Source organism: Cydia pomonella, chromosome 12 (genome assembly GCF_033807575.1).
Source record: "Cydia pomonella isolate Wapato2018A chromosome 12, ilCydPomo1, whole genome shotgun sequence".
NCBI lineage: Eukaryota > Metazoa > Arthropoda > Insecta > Lepidoptera > Tortricidae > Cydia > Cydia pomonella.
In genome coordinates, this window is record NC_084714.1 from 963,609 (window position 1) to 987,182 (window position 23,574).

The following is a 23,574-nucleotide window of genomic DNA, read 5'->3' on the forward strand; positions in this document are numbered from 1 at the left end:
GTTGGGAAAACCTGACAAATTTAAAATACGAGTATTTAGGCGTAAAGTTTGAATGGCCACACAAACTAAATTTCGCACCTTTTTCTACTTACGGATTGGTTTACCATACTTTTCAACGTTTGTTTTACTTATAACCAGACATAGAATTTTTTGTGGCAAAATAAAGTGATTGACAAAATGAAATACCGAAATGTCAGTTATCGATGTTACCTTACCATTATCTATAGGTATAAATATTTTCAACATTGTATAAGACGACAACTACCGCGAAATACACAACACTTTCGATATCCTCTTTAGTTAATTTTGTAGATAGGTTTCTATCCTTTTTGCACTGTATACTATTTGTTTATATATATTTTTAGTACTACATTTATGCAATGTACAAATTATATAACGATTTGTAACTGATTTGTATTCTTGGAATTTGTAGGTTTTTACAGCAAGTAGAAGTTACATCTTTTAATTGTTAATCTATGACTGACATATCGATTATAGATTTCTCAATTATTTTTTTCAAACACCCACCCAAACTTTGTGCTGCTTATAACTGTAAGATATTAGACGCCGCCAACCTTTTATTTGAGATCAGTCATCACCAACTTTTTTAGAGCCTAACTTTTTAGTCGTAAGCCTTTTAAATTTGAGATCAGACGTCGCAAACCTTTTGCAGGATGTGTCGCGACAACGACGCTTGTGCTCGAGCGCCCTCCAACGTTCAAAAGCCATCGCATAGAGTGTCTGTAGACTGCCCTGCGGTTGGTCGTTCATTAAGACATAGCTACAATCACGAGTACATATCGTATGCACGTATAAAAACATGTATTGTTAATTATAATCAATTCTCAACTACATTACCTGTTATGTTGTCCGATCGAGCAGCAGTTACCACAGCCTATGGACGCCTGCAACTCCAGAGGTGTTACATGCGCGTTGCCGACCCTTTAAAAACCTGTACACTCCTTTTTTGAAGAACCCCATACTGTAGACCCTCGGGAAAACCTCGGAAGGGAGCTCATTTCACAGCCGGAGCGTCCGCGGGAGGAAATTCCTCTTGAACCGCACAGTACGCGACCATTTAGGTTCTAAGGTGTTAGGATGAACACCCTTTTTTTTTTTTTTTTTTTTTTGACGGAGTGGGAATGCATTTACGCACAGTGTGTGGGACTCGCCGCTCCTTTCCCCTCTCCTGGCAAGAGGGGGGGAGAATTGGCCCTACCCACTAAACCCACTCCGGCGTTTCACCCACTTTGCCGTTTATGAGGGCGCACTGGGATCGATGACATTCCACCACTGCGCCCTCCGGCAGCCCCGGCTTATCGCCAAGGCACCCTCATAATGGAGGGGGGGATCAGAAACGCTTGATCCCCCTCCCCCGACAACGTCTATGGGGCCGTGCAGTGCGGGTTTAGTACCCGCTGGCCCTACTAGGGCTCGAGGCGAGCATGGGCTCTTCGCCCTCGACCCTGCCGCCTGCGACGGAGAGGAGGCGCATTCGCAGATGCTTCTCGCTCCCTCTCCGCCTTCTCCTTCTGCGACATGACTTTTTCGCAGAAGGAGGCCACCGCTTCCCATTTCCTCTCGCTACCCAGCATCGCCACGGCGAGCGGTGCGGCGATAGAAAGTGGCCGTTGGGATCATCTCAAACAATTCCAATATTCTTGGGTACGAGAAATGTACATGACAATGGCAGCTACAAAGATTCAGATTCAGATTTTTTATTGGTAAAAAAAAATACAGATTTTTACACTTCAAATAAAAATACCATGTTCTTAATTTAAGATAGACTTAAATGTGCGGTATAGCTATAATTAAATTACAATTTCAAAATGTCAGTTATTTACTAAATGTCGGGTAAATAATCATAGAATAATGTTATAAATTGATTTAGAACTAATAACAAAATGTCAAAATATCGTCAATTAAATTAAATTACAAAAAAAGGATGCGTACATTTACCTACTACAAATTATCCCTTAGGTATTTCGAGTTCGTTTATGTCGTAACAGGCTAATTTAATAAGTAAAGCCTTTAATTTATTTTTGAAAATTGTGTCACTGCCTACATTTCTAAAATCAATTGGAATTTTATTATATATTTTGGGCCCGAAGACGCTGAGAGATGCTCGGGCTTTGGCCAACCGTCGACGCGGGGGCGCGAGTAGATTTCGGGCGCGACATCTATCGCTTCTAATACCGTACGCTGAGTAGTTGTGCTTATTAGCTCTGACGCAGCAGTTAGTATGTATACACTGGGCAGCGTCAAGATTTTGAAGTGTCTGAACAGATCCCTAGCCGAGTGGTCAGCCGTTTTTCTAGCAATGATTATATTCTAGTTAATTTCCTACACTATCCTTATTACTACTACTTCTACTACTACTTCTGCGTCTCTGGTTCATTTCATCAGCTATTCATGTATGGAAATCAGAGTGGCAGGCTAGCAAAACTTTTCCAATACCAATTACAGCTATTATTTCTTCCGATTGTATATTAGTCGTTTTTGTACACAAGGCAAAATGTCCCAATTTGTCGCTTGCCATAAGGACGCGTTGTCACGTTATTCGTATAAAGAAGCTTATAGGAAGCGACAGAGGGACGTTTTTCCGGCCATGGTCATATATAAAGTTATTGCATTGTTATTAAAGTGAAAGCATATAAAGTTATTAAATATGAAGTGTTTAAGGAACGCGATATTAAATAAGTCTAGAAGAGTAAAGAGACTTTTTCAAGTAGATTTTAACGAAAAAGAAACCTATTATGAGCCAGGTAAAAAATAAATTGTATAATCTACCATAAAGAAGACGTTTATAATGATATTGGTACATCATTATAATATTCTTGATATTACTTTTTTTGAGCTACAAGAAATTCTTTAACATTTTTATTTGCCCATGCTGTAAGAGTCTACAAGATCGACTTATCTTTATTTGTCGTTTGAAAAACCTTTTCTTATCTTAACGGCCTATAAATAAGGCTTATTTTATAAACGTATATCATTTTATTAACCGCAGAGATAACTTTGCAGACGCTTGTTATTCTACAAACGAGATTGATTCTTAAAGCAATGCGTGTAAAGTTCAATTTTGATTGTGGCCTAGATACATAAAAAACGTTCATTTACGACTGTGTGGAAGCATATTTGCTGGTTCATTCCCAACGCAGCGTAGCCCAAGGAAACCTGAGGCCCTATCGTGAAATACGAAATCGAATCTATCTTTTGCACTATCAAAGGATAGAGAGGCAGATATAAAAATATACAATAGCGATTTCTCTGTTACATAGGTGCTTATGAAATCAGGAATTATTTAATTGCATCGATGCTGTATAGGGATGTTACAATACAGTGTTACAGTTTATGTATCTAGCTTGCATGCAAGCGTGCAATAGTTATTTGTGCAACATGAGAGGAAAATTGGTTTTTCTTGCGAGTGTTGTTGAGTCCCGAGTAAGCGAAAGATTCTATAATTGAATCACGAGCGAAGCAAGTGATTCTAAGTTAGAATCTTGAGCGTAGCGAGGGACTCAAAAATACGAGATGTAAAATAACTTTGCTCTCGTGTGACACATACAACTTCTCACCTCAGTAGTGAGAACATATTAAAGGTTAAAAAAATTCAAGTAAAGTTAACTACATTTATTTACATTAATGAATGAAAGGTATCATCATTATGACGAAAGCTTATAGAAATATTCCTATATTCGTGGCCTTCGCTAAATTGAAAAGCTACTTTGTCTCACTCCCTGGAGTGACGAAAGTAGGCTTGTTCGAGCTGCTGTGGCTGTATAATTCTGTTGGCATTTTTCTATCAACATTAAAATTGTCACCTTGGCTAGGCTTCCTGGATAAAGATAGTTGAGGTAACGTCTGGCTTAAGGCCATGTGTGGCAAGCGTTTGGAATAGCAAAGGTGTTATGAGAAGGTACGTAATGAGAAAGCGTCTGTTCAGTAAGACAATGCTCTGATTTGAAGAATGGCCCGATTCGAAGAATGAGATACTATAACGATAAGTTCTGGTTCAGATAAGTTCTCATTTAGATATCACTTGTATGTCGTTTAATTGACAGAAGCAACTCGATTCGGACCAACCAATGTCACTTTGACGTTTGAAATATCGTAGATAGGTCTTATTGGGATCACAGCGGAATCGAAATAAGCGTTAATTTTGACATGTCGTGTACTTATCGATCTTTCAATGATCTTAAACGTGTCTTAATCATTCTTCGAATCGGAACTTTATATGGAAACGCCAAGGAAATTGCTTTTATTTCGGAAAATCATGTATCGTCAAAGCGTTCAAATCTACCCTTTAACACATTCAGTGCCAGCGCGTGCTACGCGCTACGAGCGTAGCCGATAACATGGAAAAATGCGTATGTAGCGAAAAGCGACTACGGTACGAACTCAGCGCCCGCCTGGCGGGTTGCTGGCAGTGAATGCGTTAAGGAAAATGTCTAACTTGAATTTGAATGAGATCATTGCAGTCTCAGGATTAGCAGTTTTTGTCGAAGTGTGTGTATATGAAGTAAAAATGGCGTCGTTTTGCACACAGGATGATGTGATAATAGTACATTACGATACAAGTGCGAAAAATGGGAAATTCGAAACGAGTGGCGATATATTAAAACACGAAGGGAGTGTTTTAAATCGACACGAGTTGCGAATTACCTATTCGCACATTGACCCGAATTACCTTCATTTACCGACGTTTCGACACAGGTTTTACTGGTCATTGTCGCGGCTAACTGATCTCCCAGCAAAATGTCAAAACAGAGATTTGTGTAACTATCCGCCGAAAAGTCTAAAGGTGACAGTCCATTTCTGACCGCAGCTGCACTACTGCTCCGACAGTACTGCAGCGGCCTGAACGCGTCGGTGTTATTGTCAATTTCCATAGTAAAATCAATGACGGTACCGACTGCAAGTAATATGGTAATTTTAATGTATTTCCGACCGCAGCTGCACTACTGCTCCGACATTACTGCAGCGGCCTGAATACGTCAGTGTTATTGTCAAATTCCATAGTAAAATGATGTCAAGACCGACTGCACGTAGCATGGTGATTTTTAGTGTTTGGTGTACATACGACCGCAACTGCGAACCGCACGTCAAATCTTTACAGAAATGTCTTTGGTCACAGATATTAGTAGCTCTAAGCAAAGAGGATATAACCACTACAATATAAGGAGTTTATTACACCCGCGGATAAACAACCCCGATAGTTTCTGTGTTTCGCGGTAGTTCCTCTGTATCTTGGCGTTGCTCTTATTGTTTTTTTTAATGTTTCCTGATAAATTCATTAAATAAACAGTTCTTTCCTTTTTTCGTAGTTTTCCGAGAACAGCTATAAGCTCGAAAGGGCAAGAACGATAGAGAGGCAAATATACGATTTTCAAATTAAGATTTTCATGGTAGGCAATAAGTAGATAGTAGCTATGTATATATAAATTATTTACAAACTAATAATAGTGAAAAAACTGGAAAACTAGTTCGCCTTTGTATTAATGATGAGTGTTTTTTTTCCTGTTTTGTGTTCATTTTTGTACAATAAAAAGTTTTACTACTACTACTACTAAATTACAGGACGCACTTATGCGTTAGAATAAGATCGATGTAGGTATGCTAACCATTATCGTACAATCATGTACACATAGCATAAAAATGTGACAACATAATATTTCTATGATGATTCTAATACTGAACGGAGTGGTCGTATGCAATTTCCTCTCTCTTTCCTCTTTCTCTCTTTTTCCAAATTTTGACTGAGAAAATGTTTTGGCAATGTGAATGTCATCTCGCCTTGTGTGGTAGGGCACAGCACAGCAGATGTCATTCCAGATCTAGAGCAGAGCCCAACTGGGGAAGTACCTCCACCTTTCAGAAAACCGCAGCCAAATAACACTTGACCCTACTCATAGTGTTGTGTTCCTGCCGGTGAGTAAGGTTGCCAGAGCTCAACGAGGGGGGTGGGGTTAGGGTCGGCAACGCGCATGTAACTCCTCTGGAGTTGCAGGTGTACATAGGCTACGGAGACTGCTTACCATCAGACAGGCCGTATGCTTGTTTGCCACCGACGTAGTATAAAAAAAAAATGTTTCGAATGAAATAGCTTACTCTGTATCCCCTGTATTTGTGTTAGGATATTACGAAACCACAGTAGATTACATTTTTTAGTGGCAACAATGGTCGCGCACTGTGCGGCTTAAGAGGAATTTCCTCCCGCGGGCGCTCCGGCTTTAGTATGAGCTCCCTGCCGAGGTTTTTCTGAAGGTCTACAGTAGGGGTTCTTGAAAAAAGAAGTGTACAGGTCGGCAACGCGCATGTATCACTTCTGGAGTTGGAGGCGTGCTTAGGAGTTTCAGTGATGCTTATATTTAACAGGATTAATTACTGAATTCTCGCTGACAGTACCGTGGCACAGTGAATTTGGCGTGATAAAATGTGAAAGTGTCGTAATATCATATTATATACACCGTGGGTTGGTAAAATCCGACAGATCTTAACCACGCATTCCTGAGGATCAAAAAATGTTTAGTAAAATTCGGAAAAAAAAATGTTCTGTTTTTTTTTTAGCCGATTTAAAAGCTATTTTCTGCACACAGCACGTTATTTCTTTCTACATCTTGGCGAAAAAAAAAACATTTCAACGAAGAAGTAAAGTTTTCTTAATTCATCTATAGATCAAAATTGCGAGTGTTCTTTTTAGTTGAGTAATGTTTGTCAGAAGGTATGACTAAACCAAGTCACATAGAGGCAGCGCCGCAGCGAAAAAGGCGTTTTTCACAAAGTTATTGCAGAAACAAATTTTCGCAAGAATTGCCATTATCTCTGAAAGAAGACCGATTACAGAAAATTTGTATGATATTTTAGCCTCTAAATGCGATTAAGAATACAACTTTAAATCTATCAGGTTTTACCAGCCCACGGTGTATAATAACGTGACACTTTCTCACTTTGTCATTTCAAAGCCATTTCTGAAATAAAAAAAGCAATAATTCAGTTGTATTACCTAGAAATACAAAAGGCAAAGTTGTTGTTTAACACCTCATGGTAGCATATGGATACTCAAACGTAAGAAAAATTACAAAATTGAACCACAAGAGAAGCGACAGCGGTTTTAAAATAAAATTGTATTGACAGTTGCGGGGACTTCAAGGCATGAGGGTTAAACAAACTTTGCTACAGAGCGCAACACGAATTTATTTTATCACACCATCACGAGGAAAATATTTTTTATTCCAATTAATTTATTAAATATTCTTTCTATCAGCCCCTTGGCTAACGTAAATAGCTTTCTTCATAAAGGATTTCTTGTCTCGCCCATCAAGTTTTATATGGTCTAGTCATAAACTGTATCTGCCACGACCACGAGTGCCGTCGCCCATGGACACCTGCAACACAAGAGCGATTATAAGATTTAAATTTGTGCTTTAGTTTGAAATAGGAAACTGGACAATATTAAGTGTAAATCGCGTAATTATAGCTCTTACAAATCAATTTATTCGTTTATTCTTTACTTTTAGGTAACTAATGAAAGATTGGTTTAATATGAAAACTCAGAAAGATAAATCTGTAATATTTTGCTAACACTGAACGACTGCATTGGAGAAGTTATTTTGTCGCATCGCCATCTCCGAAACCCACGAATCCCTTTGCAAAAATAAAGTAAACCCGGGATAAAAGAGCCTACCTAGCTTTTTGAGGGGACGTTTATCGCAGACTTCTACATCCAGGCGGTACTAGGCCACCAAAAACGTGCAGACACCACCGGCTGGATTTGGCTGGATTACGTGATGCAAGTGGATCAGGTGCGCATACCGTATCCATCACGAGCAACATGAGTCCCGCTCTCGTCGGGTTGCTGTGTGCGGTGGTCACGCATTTAGTCAAGAGGATGGGGAAGATAATTTCAAAATGTTAACTTACCTTAAGTGAAGAAATATTTCTCCTCTGCATTCATTTAATTCGAGTAATTTGGTTGTATTTCTTCAATTTGAAGTTAAATTGTTATTCATTTAATCGGCAAACAAACGATCACCAACAATATCTGGTTTTTTTAATAATATTGCGTAGCTGCCTTCGACTGAATGTGACTTTTGTAGAAAGGCAAACTGTTTTTCGTTTTCGTGTACCATGTAGCATTATCGTCACTTACTTCTTCTCGTAAAAAATACAAATAAGTAAATTAGTAATTTTAAAATAATTTTAATAAAATTAAAGTCTGACAGTGACATTATTCATTGACTTTGACAATCAACTGACGAACGCTGCCGCGACTGCACGCCGCAAGCAGCAGCAGTCGGCCCCTGCAGTAATGTCGCACCAGTAATGTCGCAACGGTAGTGCAGCTGCAGTTGGAAATGGACTGTCACCTTAAGCGTCGAAACGTCGGTAAATAAAGGTAATAAAATAAATTCGCTATATAGACCCGGTTATAAATGTAGTTTAATATGCATTTTATTTTATGCCTTAACACTAATAAAATAAAATAACTAACAATAAATACAACACTATAATAACAAGCACTCAGTATACTATGATTGAAATAAAAAATTAAGAAAGATTACGTGCAGTCTTTAACTTTTATTTTAAAATATTATCAAACGTTTATAACCTGTCAAGCACAAACAATAGGCATTGAAATAAAGCCTTTTATAAATATATCAAATTTTAACAAAACACCTTAGCTACTGCTTATTACCGTGGGCAATGGACGCGGTGACCTGAATCGTACCTACTTATTTATTTACGCATAATTATATGTACGCTGTCAACGCACGCCACCGCAATCAATAAACACTATGTTTATATTTATTACTTCATGCTGCCTTTAGAACACGCCATATGATGCGAGTTACTTACCTGTACCGCACGCCGTCCAAGTCAATAAATATATACTATGTTATATTTACTAGTTCATGCTGCTTTAGAACTGTCCTAGTTACTTACCATATGTAGGCCATACATAATATACATCGATATGCACGCCATTTCAATGAATAAACACTACCAATTGATGCAAATTACTTATCTTTGGTCAGGGTAACCTATTATTTGTTTGGCTAAATAGATAAGACTGAAATTTGCATACAGACAGGGAGAACAAGCTTTACTTCAGTTTGACTGTTGACAGCTGATAGATCATATCCATAACCGTATCATAACATGATTCAAAATCAAAAAATCAAAATCAAAATATTCTTTATTCAAATAGGCCTAGCAACAAGCACTTTTAAATCGTCAAATTTTACAAATATCATCTTAATCTAAATATCAGAGCAATTTATTGATGCAGTTATTATTGTTCTAAAAAAAAACATTGAACTATTATAGATATGGTAAACTTAATAATAAGAATTTCATAAAAAGATCGTCATACATCAAAATTGTATAAAAATACTAGTCTAGAACCTTTCTAGAATAAAATCTAAATGTCTAAAAATACGGTATATATATACATTGAATTATCAATTTCATCATTAATAACATAACAATAAATAATTCATTCTTTACAATCACACTTAATCCCACGGTGTTTCATCATTCATGTAGTCTTGTGTGCTATAATAGGCTTTAGAGATAAGCTTACGTTTTACATAATTTTTAAATTTACTAACAGACAATTCAGTTATAATATTAGGAAGTTTATTGTAAAATCTTACACAATTACCCATGAATGATTTCTTAATTTTATGGAGCCTAGTGAAGGGCACTGCGAGCTTATGCTTATTTCTAGTATTAATATTATGTATTTCACAGTTTTTCTTAAAACTGGCAATGTTTTTATGTACATACAGAATATTCTCATAAATATATTGACAGTGTACTGTCATTATGTTAATGTCCTTAAACTTATCTCTAAGTGTGTCTCTATGGTACATTTTATATATTGCACGAATAGCCCTCTTCTGCAGAACAAAAATGGTATTTATCTCTGAAGCACTACCCCATAGTAAAATACCATATGACATAATGCTATGAAAGTAACTAAAGTAAACTAATCGAGCTGTTTTCACGTCTGTTAACTGACGGATCTTGCTCACTGCAAAAGCTGCAGAACTCAGTCTATTCGAGAGATTAGCAATATGGGGACCCCATTGTAGTTTAGAATCTAAAGTTATACCAAGAAAAACTGTGCTATCTACTAGTTCCAATTCCTCATCCTTGACAATGACACCTGTTTGCTCATTCCTTATGTGACTTGTAACAAACTTAATGCACTTAGTCTTTTTCTCATTTAACAATAAATTATTAACATTAAACCAATTTACTACTTTAGAAATAGCATTGTTTACATCACTGCAAGCTTGTTGCTGTCGTTTGACTTTGAAAATAAGTGAAGTATCGTCTGCAAACAATACTATGTCATGGTGGGTCTTTACTAGGTAAGGCAGGTCATTAATGTAGATAAGGAACAGGAACGGCCCCAATATTGATCCCTGCGGTACACCCATAGAGACCAATGACCCCGGTGATCGCTGTCCACTCACATCAACCCTTTGTATTCTACCGTGTAAGTAAGACTTTATTAAATTCAGTGCCGAGCCTCTTACTCCATAATAGTGCAGTTTCCTGATCAATGTTTCATGACAGACGCAATCGAAGGCCTTAGATAAGTCACAGAAGATACCTAAAGCATCCTGTGACTCCTCCCAGGCATCGAAGATCTGTTTAATTAGCTCAACACCAGCGTCGGTTGTTGAGCGACCCCGTGTAAAACCAAATTGTTTGTTGTGCATTAGATTATTAATGTTAAAATGTTTCAATAACTGACTCAAAACTATTTTTTCAAAAATTTTGCTGAATGTTGGTAACACTGATATCGGTCTAAAGTTAGTGGGGTCGGATGTGCTACCTGATTTAAATAAAGGAGTGACTTTACTATGTTTCATTAGATCAGGAAACTCACCGCAGTCAACACTGTTATTAAATATAACTACCAGGTCAGGCGCTACAACTTCTATTAAGGATTTGACAGTATGAACGGAGACTCCCCAAAGGTCACTAGTTTTTTTTTACATTAATTGATTTAAACGCCTTTAATATATCTGAGGCACTCACATGTTCAAAATTAAGGTTTCTAGTACATTCTGGGACATTCTCTTCTAACAGTGTAACGGCAGACGAGGGTGATGAATTTAAGTTCTTAGTTGTGGAAGCTGGTACCTCGGTGAAGAATTTTTCAAATTCTGTTGCTACATCTAAACTGGAATCTACGATTTTGTCATCAATTTTTAGTTTAAGATCTTTCATCCTTTGCTTTGATCTACCAGTCTCCACATTAATTACTTTCCACGTTGTTTTAATTATATCAGAGCTAGTTTTTATTGTTTGACTTATATAATTACGCTTAGCGATATGGCAATCTATTTTAAACTTCTTCGAATATTGTTTAACATATTCCTTAAATTCATCACTCGTATTGAACCGCCGTTCCTCATACAAGGCATACAATGCACGTCTTCGTTGATGTAACTCTGCAGTAGCCCACTCACTAAAAACTGATGCATCACTAACCATGACCGATTTTGTAGTAAATATCGCATTATAATTTTCCATAAAAGTGTGAAAGAATGAATTATACATATCATTAGGACTCATGTTGGAAGACAGAAAGGGTAGCGCCTGAATTAAACTTTGTTTCATTCGTTCCACGCGGTCAGAGGTTACTGGTACAAAAGTTATTTGTTTTCGCAAGGTATTTTTCCTTACAGCCTCAAACACCATTAATTGGCCTAAGTGGTCTGATTCTAACTTGCTGATTACATTTTTAGCGGTAGGAAAAATATCAGTGAAAATATTATCTATACAGGTGGCACTAGTGGCAGTCACTCTAGTAGGCTCCATAAACATGTGCTTGAGATTACATGATTTGAAAAGATTCAACAATCTACAACTTACTGTTGAATTTTCCAAAATATTTACATTATAGTCGCCGCATATAAGTAATTTCTTACTAGAAGGTGATATTTTAAGTAGGACGGATTCCATTATGCTTTCAAATATTTCAAAATTACTTAAAGGCGGCCTATACGCACAGACAACAATAAATTGCTCCAATTCTACTGCACTTAGTTCTATAGTCCGCTCAACAGACATGGATACAATGTCCTTACGTTCCTTAAATTTTAACTGACTATTTAATATAATTAATGACCCACCATGTATGGAACTAAGTCTGGTGAACGAACTGCCCACCTGGTGATTATTAAATTGAGGCATTAATTCATTATTATTCAACCAATGTTCAGTAATACATAAAATATCAATATTATAATCATTCAAAAAAAGTTCAATCTGTAAATCTTTTCCTCTAATACATTGAATGTTTTGATGCACCAGGTGGATGTACATTCCATGTTTGCAGTATTTTTCATCAGATTTACTAAAAGCTAAATTGCCAGAGACAGATTCTTTTGTCTTAAGAGCTAATTTAAATTATTGGTTATGACTGGAACCAAAACCAAGTTCATACCGGTCTGCTCAATAGAAGCAGGATAAACTGCCAAATTTTTGGCAGAAATGTCAAACAAATATGATAGCGACAAAGCTATTTGTCTTTTATAATAATTTGAAAGGTATAACTTACCTTTAGTCCAAAAAACCATAGGCATATGGTATTTGCTAACAAATTTGTTAGTGTCAATTATACTAAACTTATCACTATATGTACAAAGATTATATAAAAATATATTTAACTTACACCTAGTGTTATTTTCTGCCTCTGACATTTGATCACAATAGGGGAATGTGAAAATAATAATTTCATTCACTATAAGTGTCTTTAATTTTTCAAAGAATTTTATTAAATTATTTTTATTCACATTACCCCTATTCCCCATAAGAATAAGCAGTGTTGTCTTTGAATTAATAGTACTATCATTTAAAATTCGTTTTGAGAGATTTTCAAGGCTACTATGAGGCAGACAATTGTTGATTGTACTAAGTCCCTTTAAGTAATAGTTTAAAAATGTGCTCATATTGCTTCCAATTTCATCACAGTACATAATGACATTAGGTTCAGGTGTGCTTTGTTGTGTAGTGTGGAAGGAGCTATTATCATTTTGTTGTGATGGAGTCAAACTGTCACACAGGTTCGGCTCGAGTGCTCCACTCGACGAATGACCATTCATTTGCATACAAGCACATGACTGGCCATTGGTCAGAGACTCAACCCGCTCTGAATTTTGTCTAATTTGGGATATTAAATCATCCATGGCTAAAGAATATTCATTGATAACTTTTTTTGAACTCTCATTTATTGCATCTAAGGATTTAATTGAATCCTCCAAACTCTGAACTTTTAATTTTAATGTCTGTGTGTCAGTTTCATATTGTAATTTACTATGTTCTAACTGAGCAGAGTATAAATCTAACTTATCCACTAAGCTTACATTAACTTTACAAAATCTCAATTTTTTAAAAAACAATTTATTTATTTTTGACAACTTTTGTTTTTTTTTAATAAGTCTATTTAATTTAATATATTTCTTTAGTTTGTTTCCGCTGCAACTTACTAACCTTGGTGTGGTGGTATCATTGGCTAAATCTGTAGTGGCCACAGGGTTTTCAATTGGTGCGGTAACCAACTGAGAGTCGGGCCGAACCAGTTCTTCGAATAAGGTCTGAGTGTGTGCTGCTGCTACATTGTTTTGGGCCTCCTGTAGCTCGTAGATTTGTTCGTGGGCGTCGTGCAGTGCTCTCTCCAATGAGTTGATGTCCTTCAGGGCCTGCTCATAGGCAGCACTACACTCAGTGAACCTGTCAACCGTCTCCTGAAGCTGGGCCCGCTCTGAATTTACATTATTATAGTCAGTTTCTAAAGAACACAGTTGCTTTTTCAGCTTATCATTGCTATTAAGTACTAATAATAGTTCCTTCTCACTGTCTTCTCTTTCACTAAGCAATTGAGCACAAGATTCCTTGGATTTTTTCAATTCCAGCAAGGTAAGTTGGAGTTTATCAGTCTCCTGCTGGCGAGCCGCTGCGGCTGCTCTGCGGGTTAGCATTGTAGATGTTTTTTTTTTATTATATTAAACCCAAAAAAAACAAGGATTCGCTTACTCAAGCCAAGTGATATTTAGGTACGTACTTACATGAAATAGTGACGATTGACTATGTCTACACTGTGTTCTAACCCTGTGCAATGATTTACGCTTTATTATACGCACACTTAGTAATTACTAGTGATAAAAACAACCAGAAAGGATTTTAAGGCGAACACAGATTTCAAATGTATAACCTATAACGGCTACAAATTTGAGATATTACAAGACACGTAAACGTCACTAAAGCACTTCACTTATTATGTATACATAAAACTTAATGTTAAAACTATTTAATACACACTTAAACAGCTTAATATTACATGAAATATCATTAAAATTAAAATAATTACAAGGGACCTAGCAAAATCAGCTGCTTATCGTTTGACAGCCAGGGTTGCCATTTCAAGTTAAAGTCGCCCTTCTTGATTAGGTTACGGGCCACTTTTCTTTGCAGGAGTAATTCCTAAACGGGAGTAAAATATCATGCAGGAATTATATTGGTTTAGTATTTTAGATATACAAGTAATAATACATGTTATATCACGATACCGTTATGTCAAACCAAACAAACAACCAAAAAACGTCACTTTTGATACTGACAGATCGGTATCGTGCCGCTGTGACTTCTTGTTAGCATTGTTCGAATCAGGCCGTGAGTAAATTCTGGTATATTTGTCTGCAAGCCTTAATTTTATTTGTCCGTTAATAGGCCCCTTGTAGCTTTTTACAACCCTAACTTTGGATATTAAAATTGCAGGAAAAAATGTTCTGGATACACTTTGATTATTTGGTCAGGAATTAAGGGAAGTTTTTATTTTGCAAGAGTTCTCAAATGGAAAAAGCTGAGAAATTTCTGGAAGTGACTCATGCGGAATCATTAATAATTTTAAAAACTTGCTATCGTCACATCCATAAACTTAAATATTCTACTGGACGCGCGATTTGCTATTCAAGCAAGGTAACTGAAGGCAGTATGACGGCCACACAAAGCCTCCTGCAAGACCTCCAACCAACCTGTGTAGATCCTGATACTTGGAGAGACAAGCAATAAAAACAGTCAAATAATCGAAGTCTCCTGGAAGCTGGACAGAGTGGACAGTCTATTGTTCAAGCAGGTAGCAAAATAAAGTTAGCATTACGGCCACACAAAACCTTATAAACCTAACTATAGGTATGAAAATTTCAGAAAATAATAATTTGTATATAGTTTGATTACCTTGTCAAGAATTAAGGGAAATCTTAATTTTAATTCTCATTCACGCGGAATCAATTTTAAAAAGTTTCTATCATCACATCAAGAAAAGAAGAGTGTCTGGGAGAAATCCCTTATAGCGATAAGGTCGCTTTTGTACATTGCCAACATTCTGTTTTATTGTATCTAACCCTGTCTTATGTACAAAAAAGTGTTTACAGTACATATGGGGCTACTTTATAGCACTAGTGCGAGAAGTAGCATATTACGTTACTGTGTCGAACATTTAAAGGGCCATATGTACTGTAAAACGTTGTACGATACATGTGCGAATAGGTAATTCGCAACTCGTGTCGATTTAAAACACTCCCTTCGGTCGTGTTTTAATTTATCGCCACTCGTTTCGAATTTCCTATTTTTCGCACTTGTATCGTAATGTACTATTACAGTACATATGGGGCTACTTTATAGCACTAGTGCGAGAAGTAGCATATTATGTTACTGTGTCGAACATTTAAAGGGCCATATGTACTGTAAAACGTTGTACGATACATGTGCGAATAGGTAATTCGCAACTCGTGTCGATTTAAAACACTCCCTTCGGTCGTGTTTTAATTTATCGCCACTCGTTTCGAATTTCCTATTTTTCGCACTTGTATCGTAATGTACTATTACATACATACATACATCAATAAGTTCTACTGGACGCTCGGCTTGCTATTCAAGCAGGGTAAGTGAAGGCAGCATGACGGCCACACAAAGCCTCCTGCAAGGCCTCCATCCATCACCGACTAGATCGCTAGTGGAAAAATGCCTAATCAACCCTGACCCGAATGTGTCAGGTCACTTTAGGTTTAAACACTAGATGCTCTGTGAGCTGTACACAAATCCAAACTTTTGTTGTTTTTTTTTTTCAAAAAGGCAAAAAAATCATATACTGTCGTACATACTCACAAATTTAAATATTGTTTTCTTATTGTCTAAATTTAATACTAAAAATTTCGTTAAATCAGTCTCGTCCATATGATGCTCTTTATATATCACAGTGAGGTTTGGTATTCTATCAACTCTTTCTTCATTTTCTTTAAATTAATGCGTAAATTTTTCTTATTGAGCCAATCAATTATTCTCACTAATGCTTATTTGATCCTCATCTCTAAAGCTTGTGGGTCATCAGCAGTGAATATCATCAGCGAACAAAATCATGGAATGCTCAATAAAATGTATAATCCAAATAACACCATTTATATGATCTTTTTCTAGATGTTAAGAATGGCTATATTAAGTTTTCCTTAAAAGATAGACATACACCGTCGCAGACTTTTTTGTAGATCAATATAAATGAGACAACCCTACCATACATTGTGTTGTTATAGCTCAAACGGTCCGTTTGAAACGGATTAGGCAGCTTTTACAATTGTAATTTTTTCCGACATCGTTAACAAATATCGTCATATTTCAACCAATTTTACCAACAACTTTAATAAATTAAACACTTAAACTTTCCTCAAGAATTGTTTTATGGATAGGTGAAAACTGTATGAAAATCTGTTTAGTAGTTTTTGAGTTGGAGGGACGTTTTATAAGATGTACCTAGTGAGTTTTTCGCTAGATTTGCGGATGCTAGGTGGCGTGACAGTCGGGCACGTAGCAAATAGGCTTGTCACTCGGTCAGCATACAACTATGACACGAGAAAATGACACGTGGCTTAGTTTATTTAAAATGGCGCTCAGGAGATTAGAGGTAATCCTGATGGATATATATAAAATGAATACCATTTTTCTCTGGACAACAGATGTGACTAGGGATTTAGGTTTTCATGTATTTAGACGCCGAATGTCCAATGTTGAAAATATAATATTCAAAGCTTGTTTGTAACATGACAGATGGTTTTAATTTAATCCATTTGTTTATCTAAGTACCTTAACACGGTAAAATATTTTCATCACACTAGCTCGTAAACGGTGTTATTGAATGACAGCATCTCAGTAGATGGATTGAGCTATATTATGCCCACGGGCGGTAATATACCTATTTTTTAGTTTCGTTATGCTCATGGGCATATTTTTTAATTATCTTTAAGGACCTTTCAAAAAGGTTAGCAGAGGTCACCGGCGACCGCAGAGCTGGCAGCTTCCTCGCTCAAAGAATTAGTCTTGCAATACAGCGAGGAAATGCTGCCAGTATCTACGGCACCATGCCGCAGGGGGATATTTTTTAGTATTTTATTTTAAGTTTAGTATTATTTATTTTTAGATTTAGGTGTTAAGTTTTATAGTGTATTCTACAATTTGTATAGTCATGTTACTCGAAATAAATAATTATGTCACTATTTCATATGAACCAAGTGTTGAATGAATAAGTTTTAATTTTAAAATATTGACGTTTTCAATTTAAAATTTTTGTTTATCTTTAAAAATATTTCTTTTGATTTATTTCAAAGCCGTTTAAAATATTATTAAGCAATTTTCCTAATGCCTAACCTATCAAAAATGTCACTACCAAATTTAGTTTTTTTACTCACAATTGTGATGAAAAACATTGTGTACCATGGGCAGTACAAGAATGACAAACTCGTGTTAAAAGCCTTCGACTTCTGGCTTAATTAACACTTGTTCGTGTCGTGCATCGTGTGATAAAGTGATGCAAAATGCAAAATAATGACAGGACCGCTTAGTCCACGATCCTATTTCCTCACCTTTTGATAACGTCCACAATGCCATGTTATCACTTTCCTAACTCATGCACATTAACTACAGTCCCAGATCGTCTACATTCCTATTTTGACCACAGTGCTAGCTCATCAACATCCTGAACACCTTCTATAATTAACAAAATATCAGCACTTTTCATTTACTTTTTCATTGTTTTCATGTGAAAAGTTTTGTTGGCCTAAATGAAAATATACGCAGCCAATACCTGGGTAAACATTACATTGTAACAATCTTAAAAATTAATAATTACTATACTATATAACAGAGATGTATTGTCTCTATAGTTAATATAATACATTGAGAGATGTAAAAGGTCCCCGATGTCAGAGTACTATTACTTGGACTAGATTTGGAGGTGTAAAGTCTCTCCAACTGACAAAATGAAAATATTAAATAAATAGCGTCAAGACTGTTAAGCTAACAGTCTTATAAACTACAGATACATACTCACATATACTGCAGAATAAATATATTGTACAGAATACATGCTCGCCTTAAGAGGGAAGAAAAGCTTTTTAAATCTAACAAAATAACGGTTTTCTATGAAATCCCATTTCGGGAGAAAACGGTTTCCACTAACTAAATCATAACAAATCACTTTTATTTTGATGTCGCTCGCTTCCGCATAATATTCCTCAAAGGTTAACTGGAAGAGATCCCATACAGGGATAAGTTCGCCTTTGTTGTATTTAATTTACTCTGTAACTGTGTTTTTCGTGTTTTTATTTCTATGTACAATAAAGTATATACATACATACATACATATATTCTAGGTTTGTAGGTGTCTCCTTTTGGTTTTTTTTTTGTATTGCAATTTCGAAAAAAAAGAAAAACCTTTATAGGTTTTAATTGTGTCAATAACGTACAAAAAAATCATGGAGAATGGAAAATATTTGGAAGTGGAAAAACGTTTCTCTATTTGTATGGACGGTCACGTTGTCTTAAACATGACAATCCTATTTAGAGGTGTAAAATCATACAAACTGTATGATAATAAATGATACTACATAATTATGATGATAATGATGTTAATATGGTCTTCTCTATTGTTGCAGGTTACGCTATAGGAGAATAACGAGTGCCACCATATACCAAGTGTTCTTTACTAAATATTTAAGACTAGGTAAGTGTTTTGTACTTCCATTTTTAATAGCATGCGTTCGAATAGACTCATTACGATGAGATATCATTAATTTTTACAAGGGATGTCACATTCGGACGTGCACCTGACATAAAACCGATATTTTAATCATATTGGAATCATATCAGTTATAGTCGTTCGATTTGTAGCTGGCCCCGACGGGCTAATCCTTTGTCTATTGTTAAGTAAAACGGCGCGTGCCACTACACTACAAACGGCCCGATTCGAACTTTAAGATACGTCAAGCATTTGCTAAACATACGATTATGGAGGCTAGAGCTAAGGAGAACAATCTATGTGTATGAAAAGTGTCAATCAAAAAACGTTAAATAGGTGGCGCCATAATACAGCGAGTACAAATTTTTGAATTTACAAAAAAAAAAACCCCTCGCGTCACCGGAGAACGGCTGACTTTTGAGTTAGCATTAATGCTGAGGCGGGACCATTTCGTGGTAAACTATTTATTTATTCTATGTTTCTTTCTTTTGTTATATTGTTATACTTTTGTATGTCATAATTTATCACGAATAAATGCAATGATTTCTGATTTCGGAGAGATTTCGAACTTTTACTTACAGTTGCCAATAACAAAAGTTAAAGATCAGCAAATGTAAAAAATCAAGATATTATTAATTGTTTCTTTTCTCTTTACTAAGATGTGCCATTAAAGAGTGTACTATCCATCTGCCTATATTAAAAAAATCGACAAAAATAAATGAATTGAGGTGTCATATCTTTAGAGGATATGATGGTGTAAATCAAATGCCCATATATATGCAAAATTAATTTAATAAAAAAAGGTGTAACTTGTACAGAGCTCGTATTTGAAGTGAGCGATGACAATTAAAATTGTTCCATGCACTGTAAACGCCTGCCGATTCTTTTACGCAAAGTTTATAACACACACTTAGCACTCCATTTTTAACATAGGCTTTCAGCCTGTACATGAGGACTCATTTAATTTCTTGAAGTAGCACTATGATTTCTCTTTATCAGCTTCACAAACAACGTGTCAATCCTAAGATAAAACTATCAATTCTCATATAATATAATATATCAATAATATTTGCGATCCTTCGCCGAGCCCCGCGACCCGGAAATTGAATCTATGTCCCCGAGCCTCCACATCCGGCCACTTACGAAAATATGTCAAAAAATATAACGTCTTTCATAGGAAAAACAAGGTGGCTCCTTCGGTGCCTTTTAGGGCTTTCCCGGGTGTTTTCACAAATTTAATGAGTGTTTTTAAAGCACTATGTGGGCCATTTTATATATATTATTGCCGGTGCCATATTGGGATAGCCTCCTCGAATTGAGGGGGGATTTAAATATCCTCGTGGGAATTCAAATCTTTTTACTACATCGGTGGCAAAAACCGGCCCGTTTGATAGTAAGCAGTCTCCGTAGCCTATGTATGCCTGTAACTCGAAAGGAGTTACATACGCGTTGCCGATCCTAACATTCCGCACCCTCGTCCAGCTCTGGCAACCTTACTCACCGGCAGGGTCTAGTGTTATTTGGCTGCGGTTTTCTGTAAGGTATCAATTAGGTATCTTATACCTAATTGACTTGGTTTTTGTTTTTATTTTAGAATTCTTTATTTTATTTGTACTTTGATTTTCGACACAATTTTGGGGAAATGATGCCACAAATTTTGCATACTTACATTTTTCACACTTCCTATAAAGTGGGACTCGAAAAGTGGAATCTTGAGCGTTGTGAGCTCGATAATTAAACAGAGTTTATTACTGACTGTAACAAAATATTTTTTACCACGCCGCCCACCACCAAAGAAAATACTTACAGTAAAATATTACGATTCAATTTCCAAATGAACAAACTTAAATAATTATTTATCATTCATGATCATTACTTAAAAGTCCTATCTCAAATAAAAGAGTTTAAGAGCCTGTGTAGATTGTTTTATGCCTATAAGTTCATCTTGAATTACAAAATACTACTGTCTTGTATAATATACGGATTGAAGCAGTGTGAAACCGTACTATGTATCTTTAGGTATTTAAAAAAAAACCTTCCCTCCAATGGCTCCTCAAGCCAGTCGAGTGTAGAAGAAACCATTACATGATCGAATAATGTAGGTTGAAGTCAGGTCGTTTAACAGACCTAGATAGTTTTAAACTGATCATGAATGAACAAAAGATGATTATCGGTTAACCAACCAAATACAAAGCCATCTGGATCTGTTGAACGACCTGAGTTCAACCTACATTATTCGATTATGTAATGGTTTCTTCTACCCTAGACTGGCTAAAATGTAAAAACACATTATTTACATTTAACTACCTAATGATACAGAGTTAGGTACGCTACGCCTCCTGGTATGAATCAAAGATCAGACAATATTAGCACTCGGTATACCTTCTACCACCGAGTCTTCATAAATCTGAATGCTTCCCTCCGCAAGTTGCTAATAAATAAACATTGTTTGAGATCGGATCATTTCCGGACACTAAAATATTAACCATTTCAGAACGTTTCTTGATGAATATCAGCGATAGAGGATCATTCTGATGTACCAATTTGATATGGGTTCCATCTTGTTTTGATACGACCGGCCTGCCTGATGTTAAGCAGTCATCGTAGCCTATGGATGCTTGCAACCCTAGAGGTATTACATACGCGTTGCCGACCCTGTAAAAACCTGTACACTTCTTTTTTAGGGTCCTACAGAACCCCAGACTGTAGGACCCTCGGAATAGCCTCAGCAGGTAGCTCATTCCACAGCTGGGGCCTTAGAGCATTTAACCAAGCGGAGTCGCCTTTAAGAGCTTTCCCGTCTGACGAAAACCTCGGCCAATGGTCATACTTATCGTATGGACTGATGTTACGTACAAATAATCATAAATTTGACGTGCCCCTCCCCCGCAAAAAATGCAAGAGAGGGAAGGAGGCAAATAAATTAAGAAATAGTGATAAAAATTCATATATATAGCATAATTTCTTTGGAAGAAATAAATGAAAAAAAAGAAACTTACTTTCTCGCAAGTTTGTAGAAAACATCTTGAGTGTAACATTTCAACATTATCTTGTCATCTTGCCGTTTTTCATTTTTGTTTTCCTTACTTCGGAATGTGCTTTAAAAATAATGTTTTTCTACAGGGTGTTTTTGGGGAAAATATATATAGACTTTAACGTGGCATCGTTGAATAATTTAAATGTGTGTTTCATTCAGGTTTTAATCTACTTGTAATGCTGCAAGATGCGCGTGATAGGCCAATTTTCACTCAAATCTGTTTTTCATATTTGCATGATGCACAAAAATCCATAAACCGAATTATAAAAACAAATAATCAAATATCTACATATGTAAATTATTATTATTAAAGCTTTGTTCTCACACATCTGTTATAAAATTGACTTTTATTATATTTCTATGATGTGTGATCCCTTGAGGGTAAAAGCCTCCTCCATCTTCTTCCATTTTTCTTTGTCTACCTGAGTTCCGTTTGCCCAGTGGACCTTTCCATTTGGTTGTCTGAATAGTCCACCTCTTGTCTTTGTATCTAGCCAAATGTCCAGCCCATCTCCATTTTTGTCTTAAGCTAAACTGTAGTGCGTCTGTCAGTTTTGTTTTCTTACGGATATCTGTGTTTCTTACTTTATTTATTCTTCTTAATTTCAAAATTTTTGAATTACAGAAGATAAATAAATCGTTTCAGTAAGGCTAAAGCACACAGCGTGATAGCGTCGCCAAAGAATATACTTTCATACAATAGTTTATTTTTTAAACGATCAATGAAAGAACGAATAGTTTAGTTTGCAAACAATCGAATCTTTCGTCATTTTGACTTAAAATCGCATTTTGCTCCCTGTTTTTTTAAGCAGCATGGTACCCTTGCTCAAGTTGCTAAGGTGAAAAAATAAACATCATTTTTTTAAGTCTAACTTTAAAGTTAAAGTGATTTTAATTCTTAAGTCCCGAAAGTAAGCCGACTTAAACACTACTAAGATGGTTATGGTTATATTATATGTTTCGTTTATTTATTTTTTAGTTTATACTTAAATTTAGTAATATTTATAAGTTGTGTTATATATTATTTCAGGGATTCAAAGGGGAACAAAAGAAAAGCACTATACAAATCTCGGCGGAAAACGGGGTTGCCGGCCGCGTCTCCCTAGCCGACCTCGCTACGCCAGGCCGTCGCGATCTACTTAGCCTGCAACCCTTCATTTCCCGTCCTCTATAGAAATTTACTATAAAAAGAGCTAAATACTCGTACTAGCCGTTTCACGACATTCCCTCCGTCCGTCGTTCGTCGGCAAACAAGGCTTTAAAAGCGAATTGTCTATTGTTATATTTTCTACGCTGTAGTGAATTTATACGACTTATTTTGTTGTGTGTTTTGCTTTCTTTGCTAGTTTTAGGGCCCTGCTCGTTAGAGAAACGTGCCCTACGTTTACCCTAAGTTTCTTGCCTAGTACGCAAAATAGGCAAGTTTATTTCAGGGTCAAATTTTGAA

The 23,574-nt window shown here is 36.2% G+C and overlaps 1 protein-coding gene and 1 long non-coding RNA gene across 4 annotated transcripts in view; one reads left to right on the forward strand and one right to left on the reverse strand.

The window, feature by feature from the left end:
* The window catches only part of LOC133523223 (uncharacterized), a 524,757-nt gene that overhangs the window by 299,309 nt on the left and 201,874 nt on the right, over positions 1 to 23,574 (forward strand). For all 3 annotated transcript variants that reach the window (XM_061858700.1, XM_061858702.1, XM_061858701.1), the window contains one exon: positions 19,008 to 19,075. In XM_061858700.1, the coding sequence (XP_061714684.1) occupies positions 19,008 to 19,075 (68 nt within the window). The remainder of the gene's footprint in view (positions 1 to 19,007; positions 19,076 to 23,574) is intronic.
* Positions 1 to 23,574, reverse strand: part of LOC133523241 (uncharacterized) — a 321,866-nt gene that overhangs the window by 36,904 nt on the left and 261,388 nt on the right. The window lies entirely within an intron of this gene.